We start from the raw sequence: 27,465 nt of genomic DNA on the forward strand, positions 1-27,465 counted from the left end.
CTCAGATTTACTCATTTTACTTGCTCTGGTATTTATACGGGTTTGTTGAGACAGTCATTTGCAGCCTTTTTACCACAAAACTTAAAACTGAGAATATTCTTATCTGCTTATGACATGACTTTTTTTTTGAGTTACCATGGTAGTTAGGAATATTCTAAGACTACATATTTTAAAAGTTTTGTGGCAATGGGATCGATCTGTTGAATTAAGAAAATTATTACTTGTCTACTTAGTTTAATTAATGAGGTCTGTGCTCATAATTGACAAGATTAATAATGGGAGATAATTCAAAAAAGGCAATCATATGAGATAAACAGAGATTAATGTTATTATGTATGTGATCCTACATCTATTATTTACTGAATAATATTAATGTGCCAAAAAATATATATGAATTTAAAGTTATTGGAATTTAAATTAGAATAAAAGTACTTTTAAAACTTTGTTTGAAGTATATTTGTTCTCATAGAAATATGCTCTTTGAACACCTGACCTCCTGCACAAAAGGAAACTATCACCAGATCAGGAGACTCTTTGAATCATCAATTCTATAGGCGGCATATATAAAACAATAGTTTTAAAGAAAGCTGACATTTAAGAAACAATACCAGTTAAATTAAATGTAGGCTTAAATCAAAGCAGTGTAAGATGATATTTGGCTTATTGAAAAAGTGCTGAAGTTGAGACAAATTAAATTCCATGTGCGAAACAAAAGATAAGTATACCATGCATAGCACTTAAGGTTTAACTTTTTGCTTTTATTGCAAGTAAAGCCAAGACTCTGTACTAAAATTTGGAAGTTAAGGCTGTATAGTGAAAGGACTCCATTACTTGACACAGATTTTGAATAGGACTTCATTATACCTTTTTATCTATGCAGGTCTGTTGACCTCCAACTTTCAAAATGAAAAACATTTTATGTGAAAATATGGTTTCTTTTTTAAGATAAAACCCAGTTTTTTGAGAGTTGAAAGCATTTTCAAATGTGATAATAAAAATAACACAACATAAGAGACTTATTTCTGTATCATGGAGTCACCCACTAACACCTGTAGACTGAGCTCTGTAAAGAACCCAGACAAACTGCATGTACAATTAACACCCTGTCATACTTGTTAACTGTAATGCATGTATAACATCTAAAAGTCCTATTTTAAAGAAGATGATGCATTACTCCGCACCCTTCCCAAAAGAAAATCATTTTGACATAGTACATACTTGATTTGTTTATAAGTTTTACTGAAATTGATGAAAAAGTAACAAAATTGTTGTTGACAATCCTTAACATCCTTTCTTTACAATCAAGCTGCAATACTTGACCACTGTTACCTACTTTATCACTGTTTGTGGGGTACCAATTTTTGGTGGGTTGGTTAACCGAGAAATTTGGTTCCCAACGAAAAGGAGAATTCCATGGTATTTGTAGGGAGTTTTCAAATCCACAAATTTATGAACTGATGTTTTTTTTTTCCATATAACACAAAAAATGGTACCCACGAATAAAAGTACATTCACAGTATCTGCTCATGACCTATTTCTTTCACTTGACAGTATGACGAGGGCAATTAAAGCAGAATAAAAAAATTTAACATAGTAACTGAAAAAGGATAAATCAAGGCAAGAAGTAATTCTGGCAGTTTAATATGGAACAGAAGCTTTATATAGGCTGTCGTTTCAAAAGTATAAAAATATACAAAACAAATAACAAAATGCAAAAAAGCTGCAATAAATAGAGGATCAGAATACAAAATATCACAATACAAATATCCACTGATTAAAAGGTACTGTCTGCTTCAGTGACCTTGAAAAAGTTTTAGTTGAACATGAATTCCTTGAAAGCCAATCAAAGAGAGGACTTTTAACATACTTGACAGTGCAGCAAGAAAATGTAAGCTATACATCAAGAAAAGTGTACAAGCTGATGATGTTAAATTGAGCCAATTGATCTATTAGACTGTGTTAACTTGGTGTAGTCATGGTGACCATGCTTGATATCCACTTCAGTGAGGAAAACTCTTTTGTTCTGCTCCAAGCCTCACCTGAAATATGTCATGCATGCTCAACTACACAGCAGTTAACACAAAAGGGTCTAATATGTGTAAAAAACGTGCTTATTCCACATTTTAAAAAACTTATTACTTCATTCACCAATCAAAATTTCTTATCACATATGCCCCACCTTTATTTTATGAAATAAGCCACACACCAAATTTTGTGACAAAAATTCTCTCCATCATTCCATATAGTGAAAAGTTCCAAAAGCCCACAAAAGTGTCAAAATAGGGAGTTGATAGCTTACTTACCACATTTATACCCTGAAAATACACACCGAATTCGACATCAATCTGTTATCATATTAGGAGCAGAGATAATTGGGACGAAAATTGGACCGACGGATGGAATGAAAGACAATGTATTTGGTAATTTTAGCAGTAATAAAAGTAATTTTATATTGAAATTTTAAAAATGATAAGGATGTTTTGTAAGTACTACAATTTTTTTATCTGCCTATCTTACACACATATGTATACTTAAAACACAAATTTTGGGATACCTTTTAACCAGTGGAATGTGAAATAATAAACAAATAAATAATATATAAATAAACTTAAAGGATACATACAAAATGTGTTCTTTGATATTTTATTAAGTCATGGATGGCAGTCTTCAAATAATGATCATTTATTTAATTAATCCTGATTAGGTAAGAAATATTAGACTGCTTTAACTGGCATAACTAAAGAATGTTGATGATCTTCAACACTGACACCTCCACATTTTGAACCTTAAATTTTCCAATTTTTATGAGAAAAAGGCCATACATGTAAACATGATAAAGTTCAACCTGTATTATATGATATACCTTTTTAAATTGTTATGAAAGTATTGTTTGGTAAATCAGACAGACAGACAGACATAAGTACGTGTACTACTGACTCTAGTTGAGCATAGGTATAAAAAGGAATCAAAATGGTTACAGACTCACAAAATATATAGCAATTTTCTTTTCACTTTTGCTTGGAATATATAAAATCTACCTACCATTCATAATGTAAACTCATCCAATAATGTGTATGTGCATTTTAAAAATAATCTGAAAGCTTAAAATAAATAAAATATAGAAGAGATACATGAAACAGAAACCTAATCAAAATAATTGGAAAAGGTTGAAAAATTGTGTTGTATTATCTTATATTTATATTCATAATTAGCAGATTTCTTCTTCACTTTTAAAATTACGTAACTCTTGTCTATGAACCTTACTGCACAATACCTTTTCACATTCTTGAAATTGGGTAGACCCAAATATTTAGCCTCGCTAGCCCAGTGGTCTAAGGATGTCACAAATGTATGAGTTTGAGAGACCTGCGGGGAGAACGACCAAAAATTTGCTTTAGGAATTTTTCAGACCAATCTATGCGTTTTTGTTATATCATAAAGCATTTAGCAGAAGCGGTATTAAAAGTTCAACCAAGTTCTGAGTCTGAAAATCCCAGTGCATTGCACATTTAAAATATGGCAGTCTCCATACATGTAAGCTGCTGTAAAGAATTAGGAAACAGAAAAATGAAGAAAAAGAAAAAAAGAAAAGATGAAGAACATACAACCTTTCTAGAAAATAATGTAAGCAAATAAATTTACTAGCAGAAAAAAAAAAACTAACAATATGAACATTGAGTATGCTAACATTCATTTAGTTTAGACACTAAAACTTTCCAGTTTGTAAAAATTACGAACACAAGTTGTAATGAAATGAAATCAATTCAATTCAATTTATTTTCAATGATAAAAAGTTGAAACACACACACGTAATACATTTAGAAAATGCTTAAAAAAATCAACAATTTAGTTAAATAACAAGTAAACATTAAAATACATCACAATTTTCTATTTCTATATGACCATTAGTTTTCACTGGAGGGGGATATACTTTTGGGAATGGGTAGGGGGGTATGAAGTTATTGTTCATTTCCCACAAAAATGTCACAACACAAACATCAATCTGCTGATCACAGAAATTGAAATTTATATTGAATAAAGCAAAAGATCAGGGGAAAAATAATAAGGATAATCAACTGGTCATCTTGAATGACCAAAATTTAAGTACTCATGCTTAAGAACACTTGAAGACTTTCTGTGCACGAGTTCCACACAACTGTTTAATCTAGCCGTTCTTCAGCACTTATGCATATATTTTGGTTTTCCACTCATTCCACTTAAATATCCTATTATTTAATTTATTTCTTTATGCCTAAATCAATATCATTGAGTAGATATGTGTAAAATGGAAACATGAAACAAATAATTTATTTAAATATATGATTTGATCAGGGGCCACATGGTGAAAAATGGAAGCCAACGCCAGTGTTAATTTATAGATTGGTTTGACGTATCAACGACTGGTCTGAAACAGATTGATGATCAATGACAGATCATAACTGTAGCAGGGATATGAAACTGAGTACGTATTAAATCCACCTTCCAAATCCAGTCCAGATGATCATATCCTTTAACCTTAGTAGATACACCCCTGGTCATCACAATATATATATATGAAAGACTTGATCAAACATTTTATGTACAATCTTATTGCTAAACTATTTAGAATATGTAAATCTAACCACAAACCTGACCCTTTAAATCCATATTGTAGCATTTAAAAAAAAAGTTGTAAAGTAACGGCAGAAATAATGTTAATTTACCTATATAAATACACTAAAACTTGTCTAAACTGAACCCTGAATAATTCACAATTCTGTCTAAACCAGACACTTTTTAAAGTCCATTATATCAATTAAATCTTATTCTGAACCATAGTAAAACAAACACCCGCTTAAACCAAACCAAGTCCAAAAGGTGTCCAGTATAGACAGGTTCCATTGTATTTGACTAATTAGTGAGGTAAAAAGCATCTTAAATAATGACCTGAAACAACGTGATATGGGACCTCTAAATAATGTGTTCAGAAACATGGAAACTTAAATGAACCCATATAAAAAAGGCAAATGCCCAAGAATTACAAAAACAGCAAGCCCACTGGTTAAACCCAGAGAGGATATGACTCTGGTTGAGCTGGATGACATGCATCACCATTCATGCAAGAATGTCTCATGGGGAAAAAGATAAATGACCAATACCTAATAAAGTAAATGTTTAAATAAATAAGCCTTCCCCTATCTGTGACCTTGAACTTCAACCTATGACCTTGAAAAATCACTGTTTTTAGATGTTCCTAAATACTAAATATACCCAAACTGTGACTACTTGATTGTATAGTTTTTATGAGAATGTAACTATGGAAACCTAGCGTTTCTTAGAAGCTTCAATGGTTACATAATAATAGGTGGAAGCAGACAAGTAAAATACTTCCAATTAAAAAAAAAAGCATTACATATTACCGACACAGTCAACAATTTGAATCACAAACAAAATATGTACCAAATTTTCATGACAATGGGACTCATAAAAGCTACCTTGATTTCTAACCTGAGTAAATGCTGGATACGTTTTTATATTATATATGTTCATTTCATTGTGTCAAATCTGGCCATATACACAAAGCTTAAATATTTCATATATTTAGTACAATATTACATTAAATTGGCCAATTACTTAATGTCAAATTAACATGATAAGACATTGAATAAATTTTTTTTAAAAATTGATACAGAAATAAATGTGAATATTATTGAATGATGCCTTCTAATAATACCACAATTCAAAAATGACTTTTGTCTACCATTACATTAAGATGAAATTTCTCTGGATATTTGAAAAAAAAAAATAGCACTGTACTTAAAACATGAATAAGGCATGCAGTATATTCAAACACATAAAATGAAAGTTACTGACCAAAATGAAACAGCAATCTTTCCTTGCTTTAGTACCAGATAAAGAGATAAATTCCAAATACACATGGATGAAAAAAAAACCTTCTGAAATAAACCCAAGTAAGGTCAGCTTTGATAGGGCTGTTCCAGAAATTGCAATGCCCCCCTCCATCAGCACTTATACTTCATTCACATGGGTTGTGGGTAATTGCCAAAAATATCTATTTAGCCGATGTATTTTTTTTTTTACGTGGGTGATAAGGGGTAAATGAAAATGCCTTCATGGGGATAACGTTTTCCGTAACAGCCCTCAATACTACAGATATAACATTTAAGTCACAGACTCTTCAACAAGTGAATATAAATTATAATCATAAATATTTACAATTTTTGCCATTTATAAATTAATTAAATATTTAAAAATTCATTAACAATTCTGAACAATAACAATATTAAAGAGAACAGTTATAGTTTAAGTAATAAATATGAAGAAAAAAAACCACTAACATCAACGACGCTGAAAGTTAGTATCACTGATAAACTAATCTATCATTCATGTATATATATGTAGTACAGGTAAACCTGTCTAAACTGGCCCTTTAATTATTAACATCTGTCTAAACCTACCATGACCCAAGAGCCTCTGATTAACTAATCAATCCTCACTAGAAGGTGCATACATAAAGGTCAAAAGTTCAATTACCAAAATATCAACTCACAGCAAAATAATTTACCCTTTGTGAGTTCATAATGTTGAAAATTCATGAGTTGCAAATCCTTAATCTCTACTATTTACCGACTGACATTTATCACCTGCCATGGCAGAAATTCTTGTGATCTTCCATCTCAAGATGACACCCTCAGTTGTTATGAGAGAACAAAGAAACAGAATGTGAAACAATCACACAAACATCGATATGGCAAATTTGTTCTACCATTCACTTCATATCACATCATCCACAGTGTGATACTGCAAATATCTAACTAACCAAGGAGTAGACAAAACAACCAAAGCATAGAGAAATACACATGTAGTACAGGGAAAAAAGTCTTTACAACTACCTTAACCAACCACGATTCAATTAAGGAAGTAAAACTAGAGTAAGGAAAACAACTATTACAAATCATTGAAACTTTGAATTCAGGCTCTTTATATCAATCTCATGCAAGCATCAAGTATTTTGCATTGATTTCATTCTGTTTCAAATGAAAGCTTGATAGGCTTTGGTGAAATTGAATATGATACAAACATATCAATGATTTCAAGAGTTATGTTCCTTATCCTAGGTCTACCTCCTTGAGTGCCTATCATAATTTTTAATTTCTCAATAAGCCAATTAGTTTTTATGTCATATTTGTGGAGGTGAGCTTCTATAACCTGGCTAATTTTCATAGACTTTACAGGTTCGTGGGCTTCCTTTACCACTGTTTGTCTAGCCTTTGAATATCAGCCCTGTACTATTGTAATTAAGTAGCACTTCAGCTAAGGATCATGCAAAATGTGATTCATGGGTAAAAAGCTTACATATTTTTATTTTTGATATTTTGTTTGAAATGTCATAGTAAACAGAAATTACATTGTGGTTTTTCATATTACCCGTGCTCTTCGGAGATAGAAACTTTATAGAATGCACTGTAGAGTTCAAAATTAAGGGAGATAACTCTGTAAATGGCGCTCAAATACAATAGAATCTACTGGATTTTCAATGTGGATTATCTCCTAAGAGCAGGCAGATATGAATGAATAGTTACACATTTAATAATATAGACCCATAAAACAACGTAATTACAAAAATAAAAATATGTAGCCTTTTTTGGGGTGTATCACATTTTTCAGATTTTGCATGATTCTTACAAAGACAGCTACTTAAGTACATAAAACAAAAATAATGGGCATGAATTACATTATTAGTCAAAATTGTATAAAAGTAAAAAAACTCCACTACCTAGCAAAATTTGGAAGAAAAAAGCATTAAGACTACTGTTATATGTTCATAAAGTCCTTCACTATATACATGTAGTAGTATGTTTTTTGTTTTGTCATATTCATAGATTCTAACAATCTTCAAACTTAGGTTAAGTATAGTTAGGTTTGAATAGGTAAATTTAATTTGCAAACATAGAAAGATTCGATTACAATCTCATGATCAAAAGGAATTACATCAAGTAAAAATCCCACATCTAAAAAATCTAAATTGATCATTTCAAAAAAATATAATACATTATGCACATATAACAAATTTAGAACACATAAATTAAAGAAAAAAGGTAAAGTAAAGCTCAATTTCTCAAATACACATAAACTCTCTTCAATGATCAATTCACAGCAGTTCTAATGAAGAAGATCTTGTGATATGTAAAAAAAGAGTTATCTCCCCTTTCAACCCTTTATCTTCATTGATATGTTATACTAAGTTGTCTCCCTTTAACTTTTCATCTCCACTAGATGGAGCTATTTCACTGCCGTCTGCTTGTTGTGTGTTGTCTGTTGTGCTGTTTTGGTCTGCCTGTGTGCTGCAAAATCAAATCAAAATAAGTAATATTATTAAATAAATACCATTTTAAAATATGAGGAATAAATAAGAAAATATCAAACAGTACCATCTGATCTTTTAAGTTGTTTTAACACCTACTGATTTTATACTTAATAACGGCAATGAGAATGGTGGTTACGAAAAGGTTATTTCAAACGATCTCACAAAAACTTTCAAAATATTGTATGAAAATTTAAAAAATATTATCATATATGTGTAAACTATTACTATCAAAGCAGTCAACATTTTACCAGGAGAACAATATTTAATGATCATATATAGCCTATAGAACTGGAATAAACAGGTTTTATCTTTGTGAAATATAAAAAAAAACCTGAAAAAGAAGTACAACTGTCCTGAAGCTGTACTTTAGATACCACTTAAGATGTGGAGGTAGTCAGACCTGTAGCTTGAAGTTTTTATTAGGTGGTTACAAAATTTTTCTGACTTTTATAATAACCCTACACCAATTTTAGAATTTTTTAACAGTTTTTGCTGTATTTCTGCCTTTAGAGGAGGAGGGGTGTTCGTCATAACCCCCTTCCCCCTTGACTATGGTTTTCAGGTTCTCGTTAGGGATCTTATTGCAACAAATAGTTGCATAAAACATTTCATTTGCCTGATCAACCACTTTTTTCATGTATTTAAAGTCACATATTTCTGAAATGAAAATTTGGAAAGTTAAAGAAAATGATAGTTTCCAATCATAATGACAAGCCTTGTACCAAATTGTTATTTGAATAAGTGAAAGCATTACTGAATTATTGGTAGACATGTGGATGTTGAGACAGACAGTGATAAACTAATACTCCTTTCCTAAATGATTCAGGTGTAGAAAAACGTGTATTTAACTTTCATGTGATCAGTTTGTCAACTTCCTGTCAGACAGACAAAGGGCCTGTAATTTCTTCTGGAATCTAAACTTCTCTTTCCATCAAACAAACTACTAAGTTTGATCGTTAGAAAATGTGTTCTTGTAAATACCTTTATCCTGCTGAGTTACTTCCCTTTTTCTATCCATGATTTAAAATATGCATAAAATTGAATCAAAACTAATCTGTGACCCTAGGTGATCAGAAAAACCCATTAGGTGACAAAGGATTAAAAAGTCCTGTGATTTTATGGTTCTTAAAGAAAAAAAGGCTTCTTAAAAGATAAAAGATTAAGTAAAATGTCCTGTTCTGAGAGCACTTCTTTAGCTTTTAAAACATAAAATAATCCAATAGTGCTTTTGTTAGTTTTTCAAAGTTTGAAATATTTGTTTTAAAACCAATGGACAAATTGCTAAAAGATCACTCACAAAGACTAGCAAAACATATAACAGAACAATACCCAAAATTTGCATAAAGACATCTTCCAAAATTCTACAAATGCACTGATATGATTTTTTTTGCTATCTGTCTACAGTTCACATGGACACAGCAAAAATATCCATGATATTCTAGAAAACCACTTAATTGTTGTAATTAAAATGTTATTATATTGACCTTAAATATGACCTTTGACAAAATTAGAACTTTAAGAAGCAGAATAGTTACTATGGTTATAAAACATAAAAGCATTTATACATATATTTTCTGGCTAATATGAACTATGAACTTTGAACCCCTTACCCCTTATTTTTTTGTAAATTTGCAAGATTTTTCAATCTCAGAACAGAACTGACAAAAGTAAAAGCAAAGCACACTTCACTATGGTAAACAATAGTAATAAATAAGAATGGGATATATTTTTGTACCTTAGTGGCTAGGTTTTAACATTCTGAAAACAAAACAGACATGATTGTTTAGCACACACATGCTTTGTCACAAAATACATAAAGCAGATCATATGGCACACATATATTACACAGGGTATGTATGTTTTCATTATGAATTATATATGTATAGATGTTTCAGCAGAACAAAATGGCATGGTTAAACAACAGAATTTGAATTTAAAATGGTTCATTGCAAATATTGTGTATGTCTTCGACAACATGACTTAATTTGCATTAAAAAGTTACACCTTAAAAATATAAGACCTTTAATATTTTTAAAGAACATGTTCACTGGTATATTGAGTAAAACAATGCATGACTCAATTAAAGAAAAAATGTGTGAATCGCTAAATTACCAAATATTCAAGCAATTGACTATATATTACGAAAAAGGCATTCAAATACACATCAAGAATAACTGAAAAATTGAACTGTTAAAATGTAAAATGAAGCATCAATCAAAATACATTTGTCCTTGACTTATGACCTTTGTTTTTCATGTCTATTGACCTTTTACACTGGCAACAAGAGCAAATTAGGCGGCAAAAACTGTCTACCACTAGGACTGAACAACATCAAACATTTAAAAGGATATTGACAACAGAAAACTGTAACATACCCTTCTAATTTGTAATATTTTCCATTCTCTTTGTTAGTTAAATATCAAGAACATATTAGTGTTTCAAGATACCACTCACAAACATATAAAACATGCTAATTAATATAAGTCATTCTTCACTTGATGTGTGAATTTCTCAATGAATGAAGCGCAAATTGAAGCAACTTTGTAAAATAAAGAAAATGCTGTCGAAATAATGTTTATTGTGGGGTTTGAGCTTCATGGGCAGTGATGGTTTTTTTTCCAGGACTTTATAAAGGAATGAGTGAAAAACTTACTCTGCCATGACAATATTTATGATTACAGTTTAGATTTGAGCTTGATGAATGATTTGCTAACTAAATCAGGTTTTATTTTTTTTTAAATTCACACATGAAACAATTTTTTTGTTTATTAATTTTTTAGATGAGTGTGGTTGGGTTGGTATAGAAATATTACAACCTTTATTCTAACTCAGAGTTATACATGCAAGTACATTTATTCTGACTGCTTAAATGGGAAGGCCAGTGAATGCATTTTATATCAATATATTTTGTACATCTTTTCAAAAATGAATATATAATTATTGTGATGAAATATCTAATTTGATTTCATGCTATAACCAATGATATAAAGGAGGTAAAATGAATCTTAAGTTTGATACTCAATCTAATCTAATCTAAATTAGATCCATCAACTGTTCCATTCATTGCATGTAGGATCTAACAACACTCCATTCCACTTTCTGTTCTGACATCCTCTCTCATCAGCCAATCAGATTTCACCTTTCATGATTTTGAAAGCAATAATTAAGGATTCTGAAAAGGTCATCTGAATGGAAAGTAGAATGGACTGTTGTTAGATCCTAGAATGGAACCATTGATAGGTCAAATATAAATTAGATTGGTTTAATACTAAACATTATTTCATTTCCTGAGCTTTATTTCCATCTACATGATGCTATCTTGATATTCACATGTTCATCCCATCTAAATCAATATAACCTGATGGAGTTACTTCCCCCTTCACCAACTTAAAATTTTACATAAAATATTTACTTGTCTAAAACAATCTATAACCACACTCCCACAAATGTACCTAAAAATTGTCCAGAGGAAATACCAACTGAATCTGTCTAAACAAACTTACACCCCCCCATTCCCCCCAACTTTTCCACCACCCCTCCCAATACTCAATGATTCTATCCAGACATTTACCTGTCAGCCCCCTCTGGTACTATCTGTACTATCTGTCCATCAGAGTTAGGAACAACATGCTTCGGTATCCTCTGATAATGACTCCTGAGAATACATACACTCATTATAAGGTATGTGAGATATGAATTAACTGGGCCAGTGTTCTAGGACTTAACATTCCTGTCATTAGGGCAAGTATTATTTTTGTGTGGGAAAGTTACTGATTATCTTCCACTCTCTATTCAAGTAGGAAACTCGAATTTTTGGAAGGGTTTGTTAAGTTTGGACTTTACATTTAGAGTTTTTTCCTATGAAACCTTAAGTTTTCAAAAATCCTAGAACACTGGAGGATAACAAAAACATAAAAGCTGTCAAAAAATAAAAGTTGAACATAATAAGAAAAGAAAATTAAGTGAACATTAAAAGCAGTATTCTCTTTTAAAGTGAAAGAATATCATATCTGGCTTTTGCACAGCAATACCACCCTAGTTCCATTTTTTTTTCATCTTTTATCCCTATTTAAACAATCTTAGAACAATTATTTTTTGTCAATTTATAATTCAAACAAGCCATGTTACAACAATAATTTCTGACAAATATATTCCAGTGATTTTCTGATTGTTACCAGTATAATTTTTTTCAATAATTCACACTGTGAAATAAATTCAGTAATTTCACTCTTGCGCTTTCTCCCGCCAAAACGTCACAACACAAATATCAATCTGCTGTTCACAAAATTTTAAATTTGTGTTGAAAATAATAATGAATAATGGAGGAAATTTGTATAATAAATAGGATAATCGATTGGCTATCATGAATAACTAAAATATGATCACTCGTGCCAAGAATGCATAAAAATTTAACTCGTGCGGGGAACAAGTTCCACACACACTTTAAATTTTGGCGTCCTTCGGCACTCGTGATCATATTTTGGTTATTCACTCTTTCCAATTAATTATCCTATTACTCTCTGTAACATTTAGACACTGTTTTTTTCTTCTTGCAATTAATTTTTTTTAATAAATTCGCTGATGAAGTCCAAGGAAGGTTAAATAAAACTTTCTACATGTTTTTTTTTTTTATTATTTTACTAAAGCCTAAAAAAATTACTTTGTCTAATACAACAGTCAGCTTGATTAAAAATTAATTAAAAAAAAAAACAGATAAATTACTCCTTTGAGTAGATTATCAAATAAATAAAATGTGCAGTTTATTTCAGTAGGTACCAGAAAGCACTCCCCATAGGGGTCTAATGCATGCAAGTAAAGGACAATTCCTCAGGTAACAAACCACAGTAATGTAAGGAAAATTAAAGTGCTTGTAAAACCCAATATCAAGATCTTTAACTTCATTTTTTTTATAAACATTCAAGTCAATAATTTTTTAAAACAAGATTAAAAATAGATACATATACTCATGAACTAAGAAACTACATTATGTATATCTAATCTTCTACAAGAAAAAATACTGTATAAAATGTGAATAGAATCATTTTAAGTGTCGTTCTGGAATTGCCCTAGGGAACCTTTATACAGTGGAAATGATCTAATCTATCAGACCTTAGAACTGGAAATATAATTAATAATACAATATCTTGGAGTAAACAATCAGAAACACAATGCAAACATCAAATTCAGGACCCAGATTCATATAGTACCTCAAATTGTCCTCAAATCCTTCCTCAATTCAAATTTTGACCAATCAACTTGCTTGAAATCAAAGATGTGAGGAAATTCTAAATTTGAGGTTTTAATGAATCCATGGCCAGAACTGACATGTGAAACACCATTCTAGAGAATCCTATTAAAATTGTTCACCCATTTCTTCTTCAAATGTTTGTTTAATATCATTTTTGGGCATTACTGTCTGGATTTGAAACAGCAATGCCCAGGCTATATCTACACCAATAGAGCCCAGGTTCCCAGGCTATATCTACACAAATAGATCCCAGGTTCCCAAGCTATATCTACACCAATAGATCCCAGGTTCCCAAGCTATATCTACACCAAAAGATCCCAGGTTCCCAAGCTATATCTACACCAAAAGATCCCGGGTTCCCAAGCTAGATCAACACAAAAAGATTCCAGTTTACCCATCCTAGTGTCAGATTAGACAAGTTCCACTGTTATTCCTCTTTTGAAAGCTTAACCTTTACACTGTGTTCATACCTGTATCGCTGTTGAATAATGACAGATTTATTGCCTCCCTTTTTCAATCTCTCATGTTCTTTGTATGTTCTGTACTGATTCTGTATTACAACTGCAGCATCTCGACTTTTCTTAAATCTTTTCTGAGCATAGTAACTTCTAAACTGGCTCTGAATCAACACAGCTGCTTGAGTCATCTTTTTGTAATATGCATACTGCAAAAATATTACAAAACATATTACTTCTCTGCAAAGACATCTTAAAAATTCCAAGAAACAAGAAAAATACACTGCTGTGCCATCTTTTCTGAAAGAGCACACAATGACTATGTTCGGGGTCATCCTCTGAAAACTCAGACTCACACTAAACAGTGGGAGCATGAACCGAGTGCACCAGTAGGGTAAGCCTCCTCTGCTTTTCTAGAAACACCTGCAAAATTCCTCATAAAAAGGACACAAGGGTGTAATGTAGGGCATATTTTACCTAGAAATTAATTCAAGTAACTCAGAAGACCAGCTAGATAGAATTGTGAAAGTGGTATCACTCAATTTCAAATTGCCATAAAATGAAGCTTGCAACATAATAACTTACCTGTTTATATCTTCTGTAGTATTTCTGTATGAGAACAGCTGCCTCCATTTCTTTCTGTTGCTGCGTCATCTGTTGTTTATTTCGGAACTTTCTGTAAGTTTTCTGTATAATCTTAGCTGCCTCATAGAGTTTACGTTGTTCTTGGTCTATAACATAAGAATGAGGTAATTAACATTGCCATCTTCATCTTAAATTGTGTAAGTTCCACATACTTAAAAATGTCAAACTTGTAATAGTTCAATTTGTATCAATTTATCAAATGAATGTGATTGAATGTTCTTTTGTATCTAAAAAGTTGACTGTAAACCATGAAATATTCATGGTAAGAGCTTAACAGCTATAACTGTTGCAAATATTTTTTTTTAAAGAACATTATACTAAATTTTAGGGAAACATTGTGAATTCTAAATTGTGCCTAAGTAAATTAATCACAGAAATTGCAGAAGGAAAAATATGGCACGAAAATTACAGTTTACAGTATTTAAATGATGTGTCAACTTCTGTTATTTTACCAGTATTAAACTACATGGGTTTTGTATCATAACCATTTTCCCTATAGTTTTTCTTTACTCCATTTATTCTAAATTTGACAAATATTTCTTGTTCTAAATCTTCAGTCCTGAAAGGCACATTGCAGCTGCATGAATTTCATATTACAAGCCAACGTTGTTGTATGGTAACACACCATCATCCTAGTGCTAATGCAGATGTGCCATAGTTTTAGTCAGAGTTTACTTAGCAATACCTTTGTCCATTTTTAATGGCTTTTTATACAAATCTCATCATTTGGCTCACCTTAATTTTAATGCAAATGTTTCAGATGAATTTTATAACCTACCAGACAAAGTAAAAAGTGAGAAATCTTTCTTCATAAATGTTGCTGTCTCCTATTGTACATGTATTTAAGGAGGTAGACCAATGGTAAGGGACATACCTCAGGAAATCAGTGATATGTTTGTGTCATATTCAATTTCACCAAATCCTATCAAGCTTTCATTTGAAACAGAATGTATATCCATCTAAGTTACTTTGATGCTTGCATGAGATTGATGTAAAATGCTGGATACAAACATTCCAAAGATTTTTAAGAGTTGTGTCCCTAACCCTAGGTCTACCTCCTTAACAAACCAGACAAAGTAAGAAGTGAGTTTTATTCTCCATGAATGTTGTAGCCATATATATATATATACATGTATTTTCACCTACCAGACAAAGTGAGAAGAGAGAAATCTTTCTCCATGAATGTTGCTGGAGCATTGAAGTATTCTGTGAACTCCTCAGTAGTTGGTGGAGGTGAGTCAAGCTTAAAATCATATGGACTATAAGGACATGTGGACTCAGGACTGTTCAGTGAGGAAGCTGGTGTTCCTAAATCTGAATACCTAGAAAGTATAAGTGTAATCAACCTTACACTTGAATATATCCTACGAAAAGCTGCTATGTTTATTGATTTCTATAATGAAACAAATGCAGCTAATAAAGCCTGGACTGGGTTTCAAAACAATATGAAATTCAATTTTTTTTTTTAAGACATTTTTTTTTTCACATCCCCTAAAAAAGCATGACATATAAAAATAAATGAAAAAAGGAACTACAAAACTGACTGAAATATATATATTACCATAATTCCCCCAAAAAATATTCAAATATCATACAAATTCAACTAGCAATCTTAAAAAAGCTATAATTTCATTGAAGAGTGATGCAGAGACACCACGACTGTCCATTATAATAGTGAGGGAAAATGAAATAACAGTGCTCTTTAGGAACCTGACATATACCTGGGAATAGTTAAGATATTCTAGAAACCAGCCAGACAAGCAATTAAATTTTTAATAGGCAACTCACAGCCATATGTCCCCCACTATCACAAAAAAAAAATTGAGTTGCAAAAGTCCTATAACTTCTGTTAACTTTGTCTAACCAAAATTATGGTCCAAGATGATCAACTACATATAATGACTAACAATCATACTAAATTGGAACAAAATTTGTAAAGCTGTTTCTGAGGACTTGCATCCATAAGCGCGACCAAATGGACGCACACCACTATTTCTGGGGGAAGATAAGAGTAAATTAACATACCTGTATTCATCAAAAGCAAATCCATCACCCATAGGAGTAGATATCCCAGAATCCTCCTCATACGATGATGCATGAGGAGATGGCTGAGAGGGTATTGAGCTGTATGAGCTACTCCTCTCTCTGGATGCAAACTCAGCAGCATCATCCACCCTGCTTGGAGACAGTTTAATCCTCATTGGCATAGCCGCAATTATCTGTTGTGCCAGGTTCACCATCTGTCTTTTAGCTTCTTCACTGCTGTCACCATCTGTGGAATCAAAAACAAAAGGTTTTGAATAGAAAGTGAGAAAAAATGAGTAAATTAATGCTTAACAATACCTGTATTTTATTTGTTTTCAAGCCATTTCTATAACTGTTACCCTTCTTCGTGGAATGACACAATTTGCTTCCAAAAAAGGCTATAATCTACACAACAAATATATTGAAACCAGGGCTATTACCAACACAACTGCAAAGTTCTATCTTCATTCTTTATACATTCAATAATGTATCCCATGCCTTAATGTCACATGATTTGCTACATACCAACCCATTTTTCTATAAAACATGTATACAAACTACTTATTGTGGATTAAAGGCTGCTTTACCCTCTAAATATTCCTCTCTTCATTTAATTCTGTGTAGGTAATACAATTTTATTAAAATAAACCTATCAATTGTTCCATTCAGTCTCTGTATGTAGGATCCAACAACACTACATTCTACTTTCTGTTCAGATTATCTTTCTGATCAGCCAATCTGATTTCATCTGACATGATTTTGAAAACATTGTCAAAGGGAAAAACCTGAGGATTCTAAAAAGGTAATCTGAACAGAAAGTAGAGATGTGTTGTTAGATCCAACATGCAGTGGCTGAATGGAACAATTGATAGGTTTATTTTTTGTATAACTGTAGTATTAAGCAAACACTTGACAGTGGTTTGTAGATCAATGCAAGCACTGCATATAAAGTTCTTGTTTAAAAGCAGTAGTAAAAGTGAATTATGATAAACAAGGAAGCAAAATACTTACAGAATTCATCACTAGCTAAAGCTACTCTTTTTAACTATATTAAGCAAATGGCATATGAAAATAGAGTGTATAACTGTATTTCAAGTTTAGGTAAAGTTCTATAAAATGGTAAAAAGAGTCTATCAAGAAGTCAATGCAGATATTCAACATACTTGACACTGCCATGACTTCATGATGGGTTTAGAAATTTAACATATAATACAAATGAGTGCACAGAAAAGATTTCATGCAATCTTCACAAGTAACACTTTTCCAAGGAGCAATAAAATTTATGGTTCAATGTCACCTTCAAGAGTTGATACATGCTATTCCCCTTGAAACTTTTAAAGGGGGTTTTCAATTGTCATGAAACAGACTTTATCCTAAAATACTCCATGACCTTTCTCTGAATATTCTTTACTGGTAAATTGAAAGAATTATTAGAAATATTTAAGCTTTAATTGTACAACATACAAGGACTGATTACAAAAGAGAGCGGGAAAGAGGTTACAAGAGAAAACAAAATACACCATTAGACCTATATCCCTTACTTATTGATAGCCTATCAGTCCTAATTCTGGTCACATGATCTTCCTCATCAGAGGATACTCGTTCGACATCAATGTAAGGACTACCAGCACTCGACGAGAAATCATCTGACATGTTGTCATCTGCATCTGAAAACAGTTAGCATGCCAACCACTTCAAACTTGTTAATGAATACATCAAACATGGCAAAAATCATACCCTATGTTTGAGTAGCACTTAAATGTCAGTTTCTGTAAGAATCAGGCAGTGGATGAAACATGGTATGAAAAAAAAAAACCATCGTTTTGAAAAAAAGAAAAAAAAATCCTTATCATTTTGGCATATAGTTATAATTTCATTGAAATGCACTAAAAATAAACATTTCATGGACAGATGACACTGTCAAAAACCTTATTTTTCTAACATTCAATTGAAAAATTTCTGAGCAAAATCAGTGATGCAGAGATCAAAAAATGGTCTTTTCAAATATGGAAAGTTTCCTTGAGTGATACATTTTTTGTATACATTATCAGATGGGTGGGGTTTTGATATGCATGTTTCTGATTTTTCCCATTTTGCCTGATTGTTACAAACACTTACACTTGAAAAGGAAATTACCTTTCACTCTTGAACCTCCCCTCGTGTATTCATTAATTATCTGTTAAAACTATCTAATTTCAATCCCCTTTTGGACTTTCAAATTTGGTTTGGTTTACTAAGATTGAAAATATATGTTAACTGATATAAAGGTATTTTAAAAGTGTCTGGTTTAGACAGGTTTATATATTTGATATGGTTTTGCTGTATTTTGTCATCTTTTTGTCTGTTTCCGACACTGATCCTTACAAATGCCTATGACGATGAATGGCCTAAAATAAGCCTTAATCAAGATTTTAACAAATAAATGAATACTTGTAGAGTTTCTTGGCAAAAAGTAAAAAAAAATTTACTGGCCCACTTACTAGCATAAAAAATTATCCTGTCAAAAATAATTTTTTCTTATTAAGTTCAGTTTGTCTAAAACTAAAACATAAATAGTAACCGAAAGCAATGGAATTGAGTAGGTCAAAGGTTGTAAAAATCCATTAATCGGCAAACAATAAAAAATCAGCCTCTATTCAATGGATTAAATAGAATTGAATTTTTTTAAGTGACTGCAAAACATTTTTTCTCACAAGTGTCAGATACAAAATAATATCAAAAAAGGTAATAAACATTTTAAAATTAAACATTTCTGCTCCCAAATAAAAGGGTATAAGAATTCTAGAATTGTCAATTTAGAAAATGTAGAAAAAAAATGATGAAAGTGAAAAACCAAACTCAATGGACAAGTTCTGTCCAAAATTCTACTCAAACTTAATGCAAACAAGAGGCTCCCAAAAGCATGAATCGCTTACCTTGTTAAAGTTTGTCATTGAAGGGCAATAAATTTAACAAGGAGTTGTCCAACAATTTGGACTCTCGAAGACTTTGGTAGGACTATCATAAGGATCATTTCAGTGATAGAAAGGTTTCTTTCTTTTAGTTCTAAAGATATTGGCTGAAAATTATATATAAAAAAAAAAAACAAAACCAAAAAAAAAAAAAACAAATGGAATTTTTCATCTTTCAAGGGCAAAAACTCTTACAGGAGTCACCTGACAACTTTTGAAGACCTTATAATAAGGGTCATTTCAGCTATAGAAATAATTTTGCTAAACCTAACAGTTTTGGAGATACATGTGAAAAACTATTGTCTGACCCCTTTGTTCTATTTTTAGTAATGGCAGCCATGTTTTTCGACTGATAAAAAAATCCCCACATCAGTTCTATGCATGATATCCTAAGAAACATACCAAGTTTGGTTCCAATTGGTCAAGTGGTGTCAGAGGAGAAGATTTTTGAAAAATTGTTAACGACAAAGATGATGACGATGGACACCAAGTGATGGCAATAGCTCACATGGACTTCGGCCAGGTGAGCTAAAAAAAGAACATGGGATAGGTTAAGAGTAAACATCAATACATGTTAGAAAAAAGAGCCCTTAATTAATTACAATTAAAGATTTATGAGAAAAAATGAATAGGTAGTACCCTTTATAAACTTAAAACCTAGTAAATCTGACAAAAGCAAATTAACTATCAAGATTTCCTGATTACCTACTAACAGCAATTGTAAAATGGAAACTGTCTGTAAACTTGACTGCACAAAAGTTAATTTTATTCATAGATTGTGGTTGCAATTACATCATATATGACACTTTTTATGTGTTTCCAAACTTCACAAAAACTGTGATCTTCAATACCCCTTTAAAACATTCAAGAACTAATTTTTAATATATATTTTGTGTAACCAGCAAAATTGTAGGCTGGAAACTGGACTGTCATCTTTGTTCTAAAGACGGAATGATGCATTTAAACTGAGAGAAAGGAAACCCCTTTTTGAGTTATCCCTCTTTGACCATTCTTTTTCAAAGCTTCTAGATGGTCAAATACTTGTCCATGGATCCTACTGGTTTCAAAACAGAGGAGAAAAAAGAACAACAAAATTTTGCATGGGTGAAAACTACCATTATTTGAGGGAAACTTCCGCATATATGTAATAACATGCATGTGAAGGTGTCTCTTTATGGAAACGACGAGGTAATGAAAAGAAAGGAAAATGGAATCACCAAAGTGAAGTTTACATACAGTAATAATTGTAATCGGAACTATCAGTGATGTAATATTTGTATAGACATTTCTATATGTAAATTAATTAAAAAAATAAATGACTAACATTTAAGCCATTGCCTTTCTTTCCAGCTTAAAATTTTGTTTTTTTAATCTTTTGTATTTTTATTGTTTTTATATGGGTGAAAATTTCACAATGTCTCATAAAAAATATGTATACACCAAATAGTTATGTTATACTTTCTTCCTCTGATTATACATAAGCTTACTTCTCTTAAAGATATGAGTCCCAACTAAGAAGTTCTAATGTCCAAATAACAACATCTGCACATGTAAACAAGCAAGCTACAGCTTACTAGAAAATAAACTATTGTTAAATCATTAAGTTAAATCTAAGACAAATTATTAATATTAGTTTGGAATGGGTTTTTCTAATTCACACTTAAAACTTGAAATAATCAATTTTAAAAACTCTTTGAAACTATTCAACTAACGAATGCACCACTCTGAAGTCACCTGAATTACCTGTATCCATTTCTACACAGGAAGTTCCTGTCACATGTACAGAAGGAGTCTGGGAGTGATCCATCATGGCAGCCTTCATTCTAGCTTCCTCTTGATTGACCAATATGTCTGGAGATGTCAGGTCACGTCCTGGGTTGCACAGCATGGGATTTTTAGCACTAGTTAAAGCGTTAGATACAGAACACAATCTTGGCTCAGAGTTTGTTTCTCGAACTGGTCTGTCATACTGATGAGGGGGAATGTATGTGAAGTCTTCAGGTGTACAATCAATGGAAAAATGCTTGGCCAGTCTGCGACGACTATTTCCACTATGATGATGGGAATGCTTAATATGGGACTTGGATGAGACAGAAGTTCTCACAGGCTGATCAAACTGGCCAGGTATATCAATGTGAAGACTTCCAAGTACAGAGTTGGGAGTTTTAAATACACTGGACTGTTCCATACTGCCATCAGGTGAGACATATTTCCCAGAAGAGTCTATTTCTCTAGAAAGGGATATTAGATCTTTCCTTCCTTCCTTGCTAAGGGAAGACAACTCAGAAATTATAGAGGTGTGACCATATTTTTGAGCAATGTTTGATGGCGACAGGCCATCTCTCGTCAAGATGTCTACAGAGTCAGGATTCCAGTGGAACAGAAACTCAACAATAGACCTGTGACCTTTTGCACATGCCCAAACCTTAAAAAAAAATAATCAAGTAATTCATTTTTAAAGATACAACATAAACATAAATGTCTATATATGTGCATATATAAACTTAATCTGGGAAGCTTAGTTCTATTTTTAAGGAAGTAAACAAACGAAGCATAAAAAGGAAAAATAGGAGGTAAAAATACAGTAAAAAAATAATCTTAAGGCCATCCTTAAAAAAAATGTTGGTTTGCTGTTTATCGACTTACAATTGTAGTTGGAGTAGGTAGGAAGGTGATTTTTTTTCTGAAAAATGCAAAAAAGAGAAGCCAATATGATAGAAATATGATAGAAATTAAAAAAAAAAAATAGTTGTCTTGGAAAGGATGAAGAAAAAATTGAGTAGGTAGGTTTTTAATGAGTAGGTCAATAATAGCAAACAAACATTTTTTAAGGTCCGCCTAATGGTAAAATCCAGGCCACAATTTTATGTCCTTGGAATTTTAAAGCTGATATATTAAACATGAAATTAAGCATGTCAAAATCTTGTGAAAGAATCAAATTAATAATGCTTAAATAACAGAAATGATAAGTGGTGGTAATTTTTATGATAAATAAGTAACACAAGATCTACTGAAGAAACAGAGAGCAAAGTTCACTATGATGCTTCAGCTTATGGTTAAATCCAATGAAGGAAGGAACATCTTCAACACTCCGTAGGTTGACAATATAAGTACCACACTACATAAGAATCATGCAAAATATTGTTATTTTTAATATTTTGTTTATAATGTCATAGTGAACAGAAAGTAACATGTAGATTTTCATATAACCCTTGTTCACAGTAGATAAAAATGAAATAGAATGTACTGTACAATTCAAAATAAAGGGAATTAACTCTGTAAATGACACGAAAATACAATACTAACTATTGGATTATCCATATAGATTATCCTAAGAGCAGACAGAATGGAATGAATAATTATACATTTCATCAAATAGACATATAAAGCAACTTAATACATAAACTTAAAAATAGGTAGCGCTTTTTTGAGTTGTAACACATTTTACAGAAATTGCGTAATTCTTAAAAAAAGACTGATACATAATATATTGGGTAAACATAATCTACCAAGTGAAAAATTAAGAGAGAGGAAATTTCACTTAACTATAGCTAAGAAAACAGAATCATTTTACTACAAATGAAAGATCAAATTAAGATTGCTACATTTATAATGTATATTTATACGTTTTACCACAATTGATGCCTATTTAAATGTAGTAAATTCAGGAACTGTTCCATACATAATCATTACAAATTTGTAATTTCATAGCTAAATCACAAAATTTTAGTTTTACATTTTTTAACATATTAAAATGCAGGATTTGATCACTGAAAGCAAAACATCATCACATTTTTTAAACAAAGGACCAATTATAGGTTTCATAATGACTGTAAAATATCAACTCAAATTATTTAATTTCAAAATCATAAAAGAGTCTTGGAAAGTTTGTTATGATGTGGAAAGTAAATAATGTGATTCGATATATTGCATTATTCCACTTTCACAAGTTGTGAAACCTTTTTCTCTAGGATTCCTATGGAATTTTTGACTGTTTGACATGAAGCATCTGTCATGGTAGAAATTCTAGCAATCATCCATTTGAGAAGTTACCAACAGTGTCAGGACAACAGTGTTAGAAATGTCACATGTCACTTACTAGTATCACCAATCAGGTTTTATAGAAAGTGATACACAATCACACAACAACTTATCACGACGGTGAAGATTTCAATCACTAGTTAATATTACATGGTCCATGGTATGAGATTGCAAATATCTAAGCATCCAAGAAGTTGATAAAATGACCAGATCATAGAGAATATCTTAATTATCAGTACACCTATAAAAACTTACCATGGGGGTACATGACATATCATCTACAGCATGGGAGTCTACCTCACAGTCAAGGACCCAAGAAGGGTTGTCAGTCCTGAAAAAAAATGTATAAAATTCTCATTATTGTTTAAGAAGTGAAAGGCATAACTTTTAAGTTCTCCTTCATATACATTATTGTGTGTACAAGTAGTGTTCCTTCATGTTGTTATTGTAAAAAAAAATTGTTCTAATGTTCCACATATTGTTTAGCAGGTTTCATTGGTGGATGTAAAATTTTGTGATTTTGAGGCCAAAAGGTGTTTTAATAATTTTGGCAGATGATAATTGGTGCTCCGACAGCTAAAGCCCAGAGTAATTACAATGCGGAAGTCATTTTTACTTTTTAAGTCAGACCGCTAAAATATGCCAAAATTACCACCATGGAAAATTTACCTGCTATAATCTAATGGTGCAAACTGAAAATGGAAAAAAATTGGATCAAACGGTCCATAATCCACTACTCATGAGCTGTTGGTTGACTTCATACATATTCATAAGTGATGCCTAACATTCCTGTAAAATTTCCTCAAAATTCACTGAGGTACAATTTAACTGTTTAAACCTTATTTTGGATACATATATAAGAAGTGTGATAAAGTGTGATAAACAATTTGCTTTGAATAACATTACTATAGGATTATGGATAGGAGTCAAACGATATGACCTGCCTACTTAGCACCCAAGGTGTAACTAAATCAGTCTCAGCATGTTAATGGATGGATAATTTTAATACAAAAAACAAGAAAAAGCTTTCATTCTTATCTAGTACACATTGCTAGTTCATACCTCCAGACAATAAGAGAATGAACTAATGCCTGCCATCCTAGAGCTGCAGCTAAGTGAAGCAGGGTCATTCGATACTTCCCAGCCTTCGGAAAATCAGACATGTTTCCCCATGGTCGAGATACTAAGGATTTCACAAACAGCACTATCTTTTTCTCAAACTGGTCTGACTGCCTCTCTTCTCGTAACTGGAAAAAAAAACATATACATGTAGCAAAAAGTAAAAGGATTACAGATAAAATTAAAACATATACCTGATTATATCCATGTTACATATGAATTTTTGAAAGATTAATTAACAATGTCATTCCCTCTGCTTTTTATTCTGGATTAACCAGACAGGTGTTTCTAGAAAAGCAGGGGAAGCTGACCCTACCAGTGCACCTGATCCACTTAAAAGTTCAAACTGGAACAGTGCATGTGGGAAATTATCCCCCATTGACACTGTCTCAAGTGGAAAATAATTACATAAAAGCAAATTTTCTATGTAAAAATTCAATTATAACCAAAAACCTTCTACATATCTTACATTTTTATGTGGGACATTATAAATTTTTAATTGATTTGGTGGGAGTCTCCCTCTAGCATGGAGGGTTAACAGGTATCTGTAGATCCATAGTTAACTAACATTCACAAATTTTGTTTCATTCTACCTTTTACACAATACCCATCCTATACCTGTCCGAAAATAAATTTGCAATTTCATTAAAAAAAAATACTGCTTAAGAAAATAATTTCCTAGAAGAACGATTTTGAAAACTTTTTTATCAATTTGAATTGTTCCTCCAAGTTTACTTGGTTAAAAATTACTGCTATTCACTTCCTTGTCATCAATTATAAAATATTGATGAGAGGACAAAGATTTGGACTGACAATTGTGTTTAATAGAATATATTTAACACATGAAATGCTTTTTGACACATTCTGCAGAAACTAAATTTTCTCATAGCAAATTTATTGTTAAACATTTCTTTCAGGTCCAAAAAGAAGACCCTTAAATCTTCATCAGGTTTCAGACCATTAGATCTTAACTTTATTTGCAGGAATGATAGAATATTATTAAGTTGAAAAAGTGCCTGAAATATATTAACTGATTTTGAAAGAGATATTAATTGAAATTAAAGGAATATGTATGTACTATATTCTGTGTATTAGTTTAGAAACAGTAGAGAAGTTCTTGACATAAACCAGTGACATAAGGTATTTTGATCCCACGAAATTTTAACATTGAACAATCTATACCTTTTGTAAAGAGAGACGTGATGTGGATTTTTTCATCTTTTCCTGAATAACATAGAGTCTATCTAACAACAGTATTTTCAACTCATCATCTACAATGAAAATATTAGCAAATAGATATAGATTTATAACAAAAATCCAACTGGGATTTTCCTCAAATTCTTTTTGAACTCCAAATTTGACCAATCAAATAACTTGGAAATGAAGATCTGAGGAAAATCCCAAAACCTGGCCCTGCAAAACCATATCTCAAACATACTATAATGTTGATTAAAATGATTATATTTCCCTACAATTATCTAAACTGAGTATTATCAACACTTTATATATGATGCTTCTAATCAAAATGTCAATCCATATTGCATCAATGAAGAGTGAAAAATTCCAAACCAATGGAGAACCATTTCTGTATAAAGAATCTTTAAAAATGCACACACTCTACCAGAAAAACTTGACGAAGAAAATTTACAGGCAACAAAAACACAAACCAAAGTTTAAATATCTATTTTGTTTATCATGGTTTTGCTGGAAAGTGGATGGCCACAAGCAAAGATAAATGGGTGATCTCAGGATTTTTTTAAAGATAACATTCTTCTTCTATAAATACTAGTGACTTCAACACTTCACATAAATAATAAAGTTTCTGAACTTTGATTTTTAAGTAGCACTCCAGCTAAGAATCATGCAAAATGTGATTCATGAGTAAAAAGCCTACATATTTTTATTTTTGATATCTTGTTTGAATTGCCATAGTAAACAGAAATTAATATTCACTTTTCATATAATCCATGTTCTTAGGAGATAAAAATTACATAGAATGCACTGTAGATTTCAAAATTAAGGAAGATAACTCTGTAAATGACACTAAAATACAATAGTCTATTGGATTTTCAATGTTGATTATCTCCTAAGAGCAGGCAGATTTCAATGAATAATTACACATTTTATAGTACAGACCAATAAAACAATTACAAAAAAAAAAATATGTAGCCTTTTTGGGGTGTATCAAATTTTTCAGAATTTGCATGATTCTTATAAAGGCAGCTACTTAACTTTTCTTATTTGATGGATTGTAATGACATTTGATACATACCTGTTATTGAAAACCAATCATTCTGCTCTTTATTACTGGAGGCAAACTTAAAGGGTACAGAGTTTGAGATCACAAGACCATCACAGCTGACTTGTAATGAAAATGTCCCTTCAGAATGAGCTGCAAAGAAAATTAAATATTTACAACATAGGGCCTCTGTTGGGACATTAGAATAATACCCTGCCATGCTGCAAAATATTCTTTGGAAGTAGAAACAATTTATATCGTACATCGTCCGATACATAGTTCCCTACCCACTGACCCAAATACTACTGATTAGATTTCAAATAATAGTTGACCGATTTGTCAAAAAAAAAAAAAAACACTCAATATCTTAAGTC

The 27,465-nt window shown here is 31.5% G+C and overlaps 1 protein-coding gene across 8 annotated transcripts in view; it reads right to left on the reverse strand.

The window, feature by feature from the left end:
- Positions 1–1,625: 1,625 nt before the first annotated feature.
- LOC148601826 (calmodulin-binding transcription activator 2-like) overlaps positions 1,626–27,465 on the reverse strand; it is an 89,268-nt gene continuing 63,428 nt past the window's right edge. For 5 of the 8 annotated variants that reach the window (XM_088556348.1, XM_088556351.1, XM_088556349.1 and 2 more), the window contains 12 exons: positions 27,125–27,244; positions 26,035–26,123; positions 24,796–24,980; positions 23,989–24,064; positions 21,436–22,117; positions 18,283–18,408; positions 16,742–16,988; positions 15,863–16,038; positions 14,657–14,802; positions 14,087–14,280; positions 11,940–12,023; positions 1,626–8,345 (listed from right to left, as the gene is read on the reverse strand). In XM_088556348.1, coding sequence (XP_088412474.1) covers positions 8,237–8,345; positions 11,940–12,023; positions 14,087–14,280; positions 14,657–14,802; positions 15,863–16,038; positions 16,742–16,988; positions 18,283–18,408; positions 21,436–22,117; positions 23,989–24,064; positions 24,796–24,980; positions 26,035–26,123; positions 27,125–27,244 — 2,234 coding nt within the window. In that variant the 3' untranslated portion in view covers positions 1,626–8,236. Of the gene's footprint in view, positions 8,346–10,103; positions 10,127–10,743; positions 10,772–11,939; positions 12,024–14,086; positions 14,281–14,656; positions 14,803–15,862; positions 16,039–16,741; positions 16,989–18,282; positions 18,409–21,435; positions 22,118–23,988; positions 24,065–24,795; positions 24,981–26,034; positions 26,124–27,124; positions 27,245–27,465 lie in introns of all 8 variants that reach the window. The other 3 variants (XM_088556354.1, XM_088556353.1, XM_088556355.1) reach the window with 3 other exon arrangements.

This window comes from Perna viridis, chromosome 12 (assembly GCF_037379345.1).
Source record: "Perna viridis isolate PV_CMFRI_1.1 ecotype Kerala chromosome 12, ASM3737934v1, whole genome shotgun sequence".
In the NCBI taxonomy this organism is placed as follows: domain Eukaryota; kingdom Metazoa; phylum Mollusca; class Bivalvia; order Mytilida; family Mytilidae; genus Perna; species Perna viridis.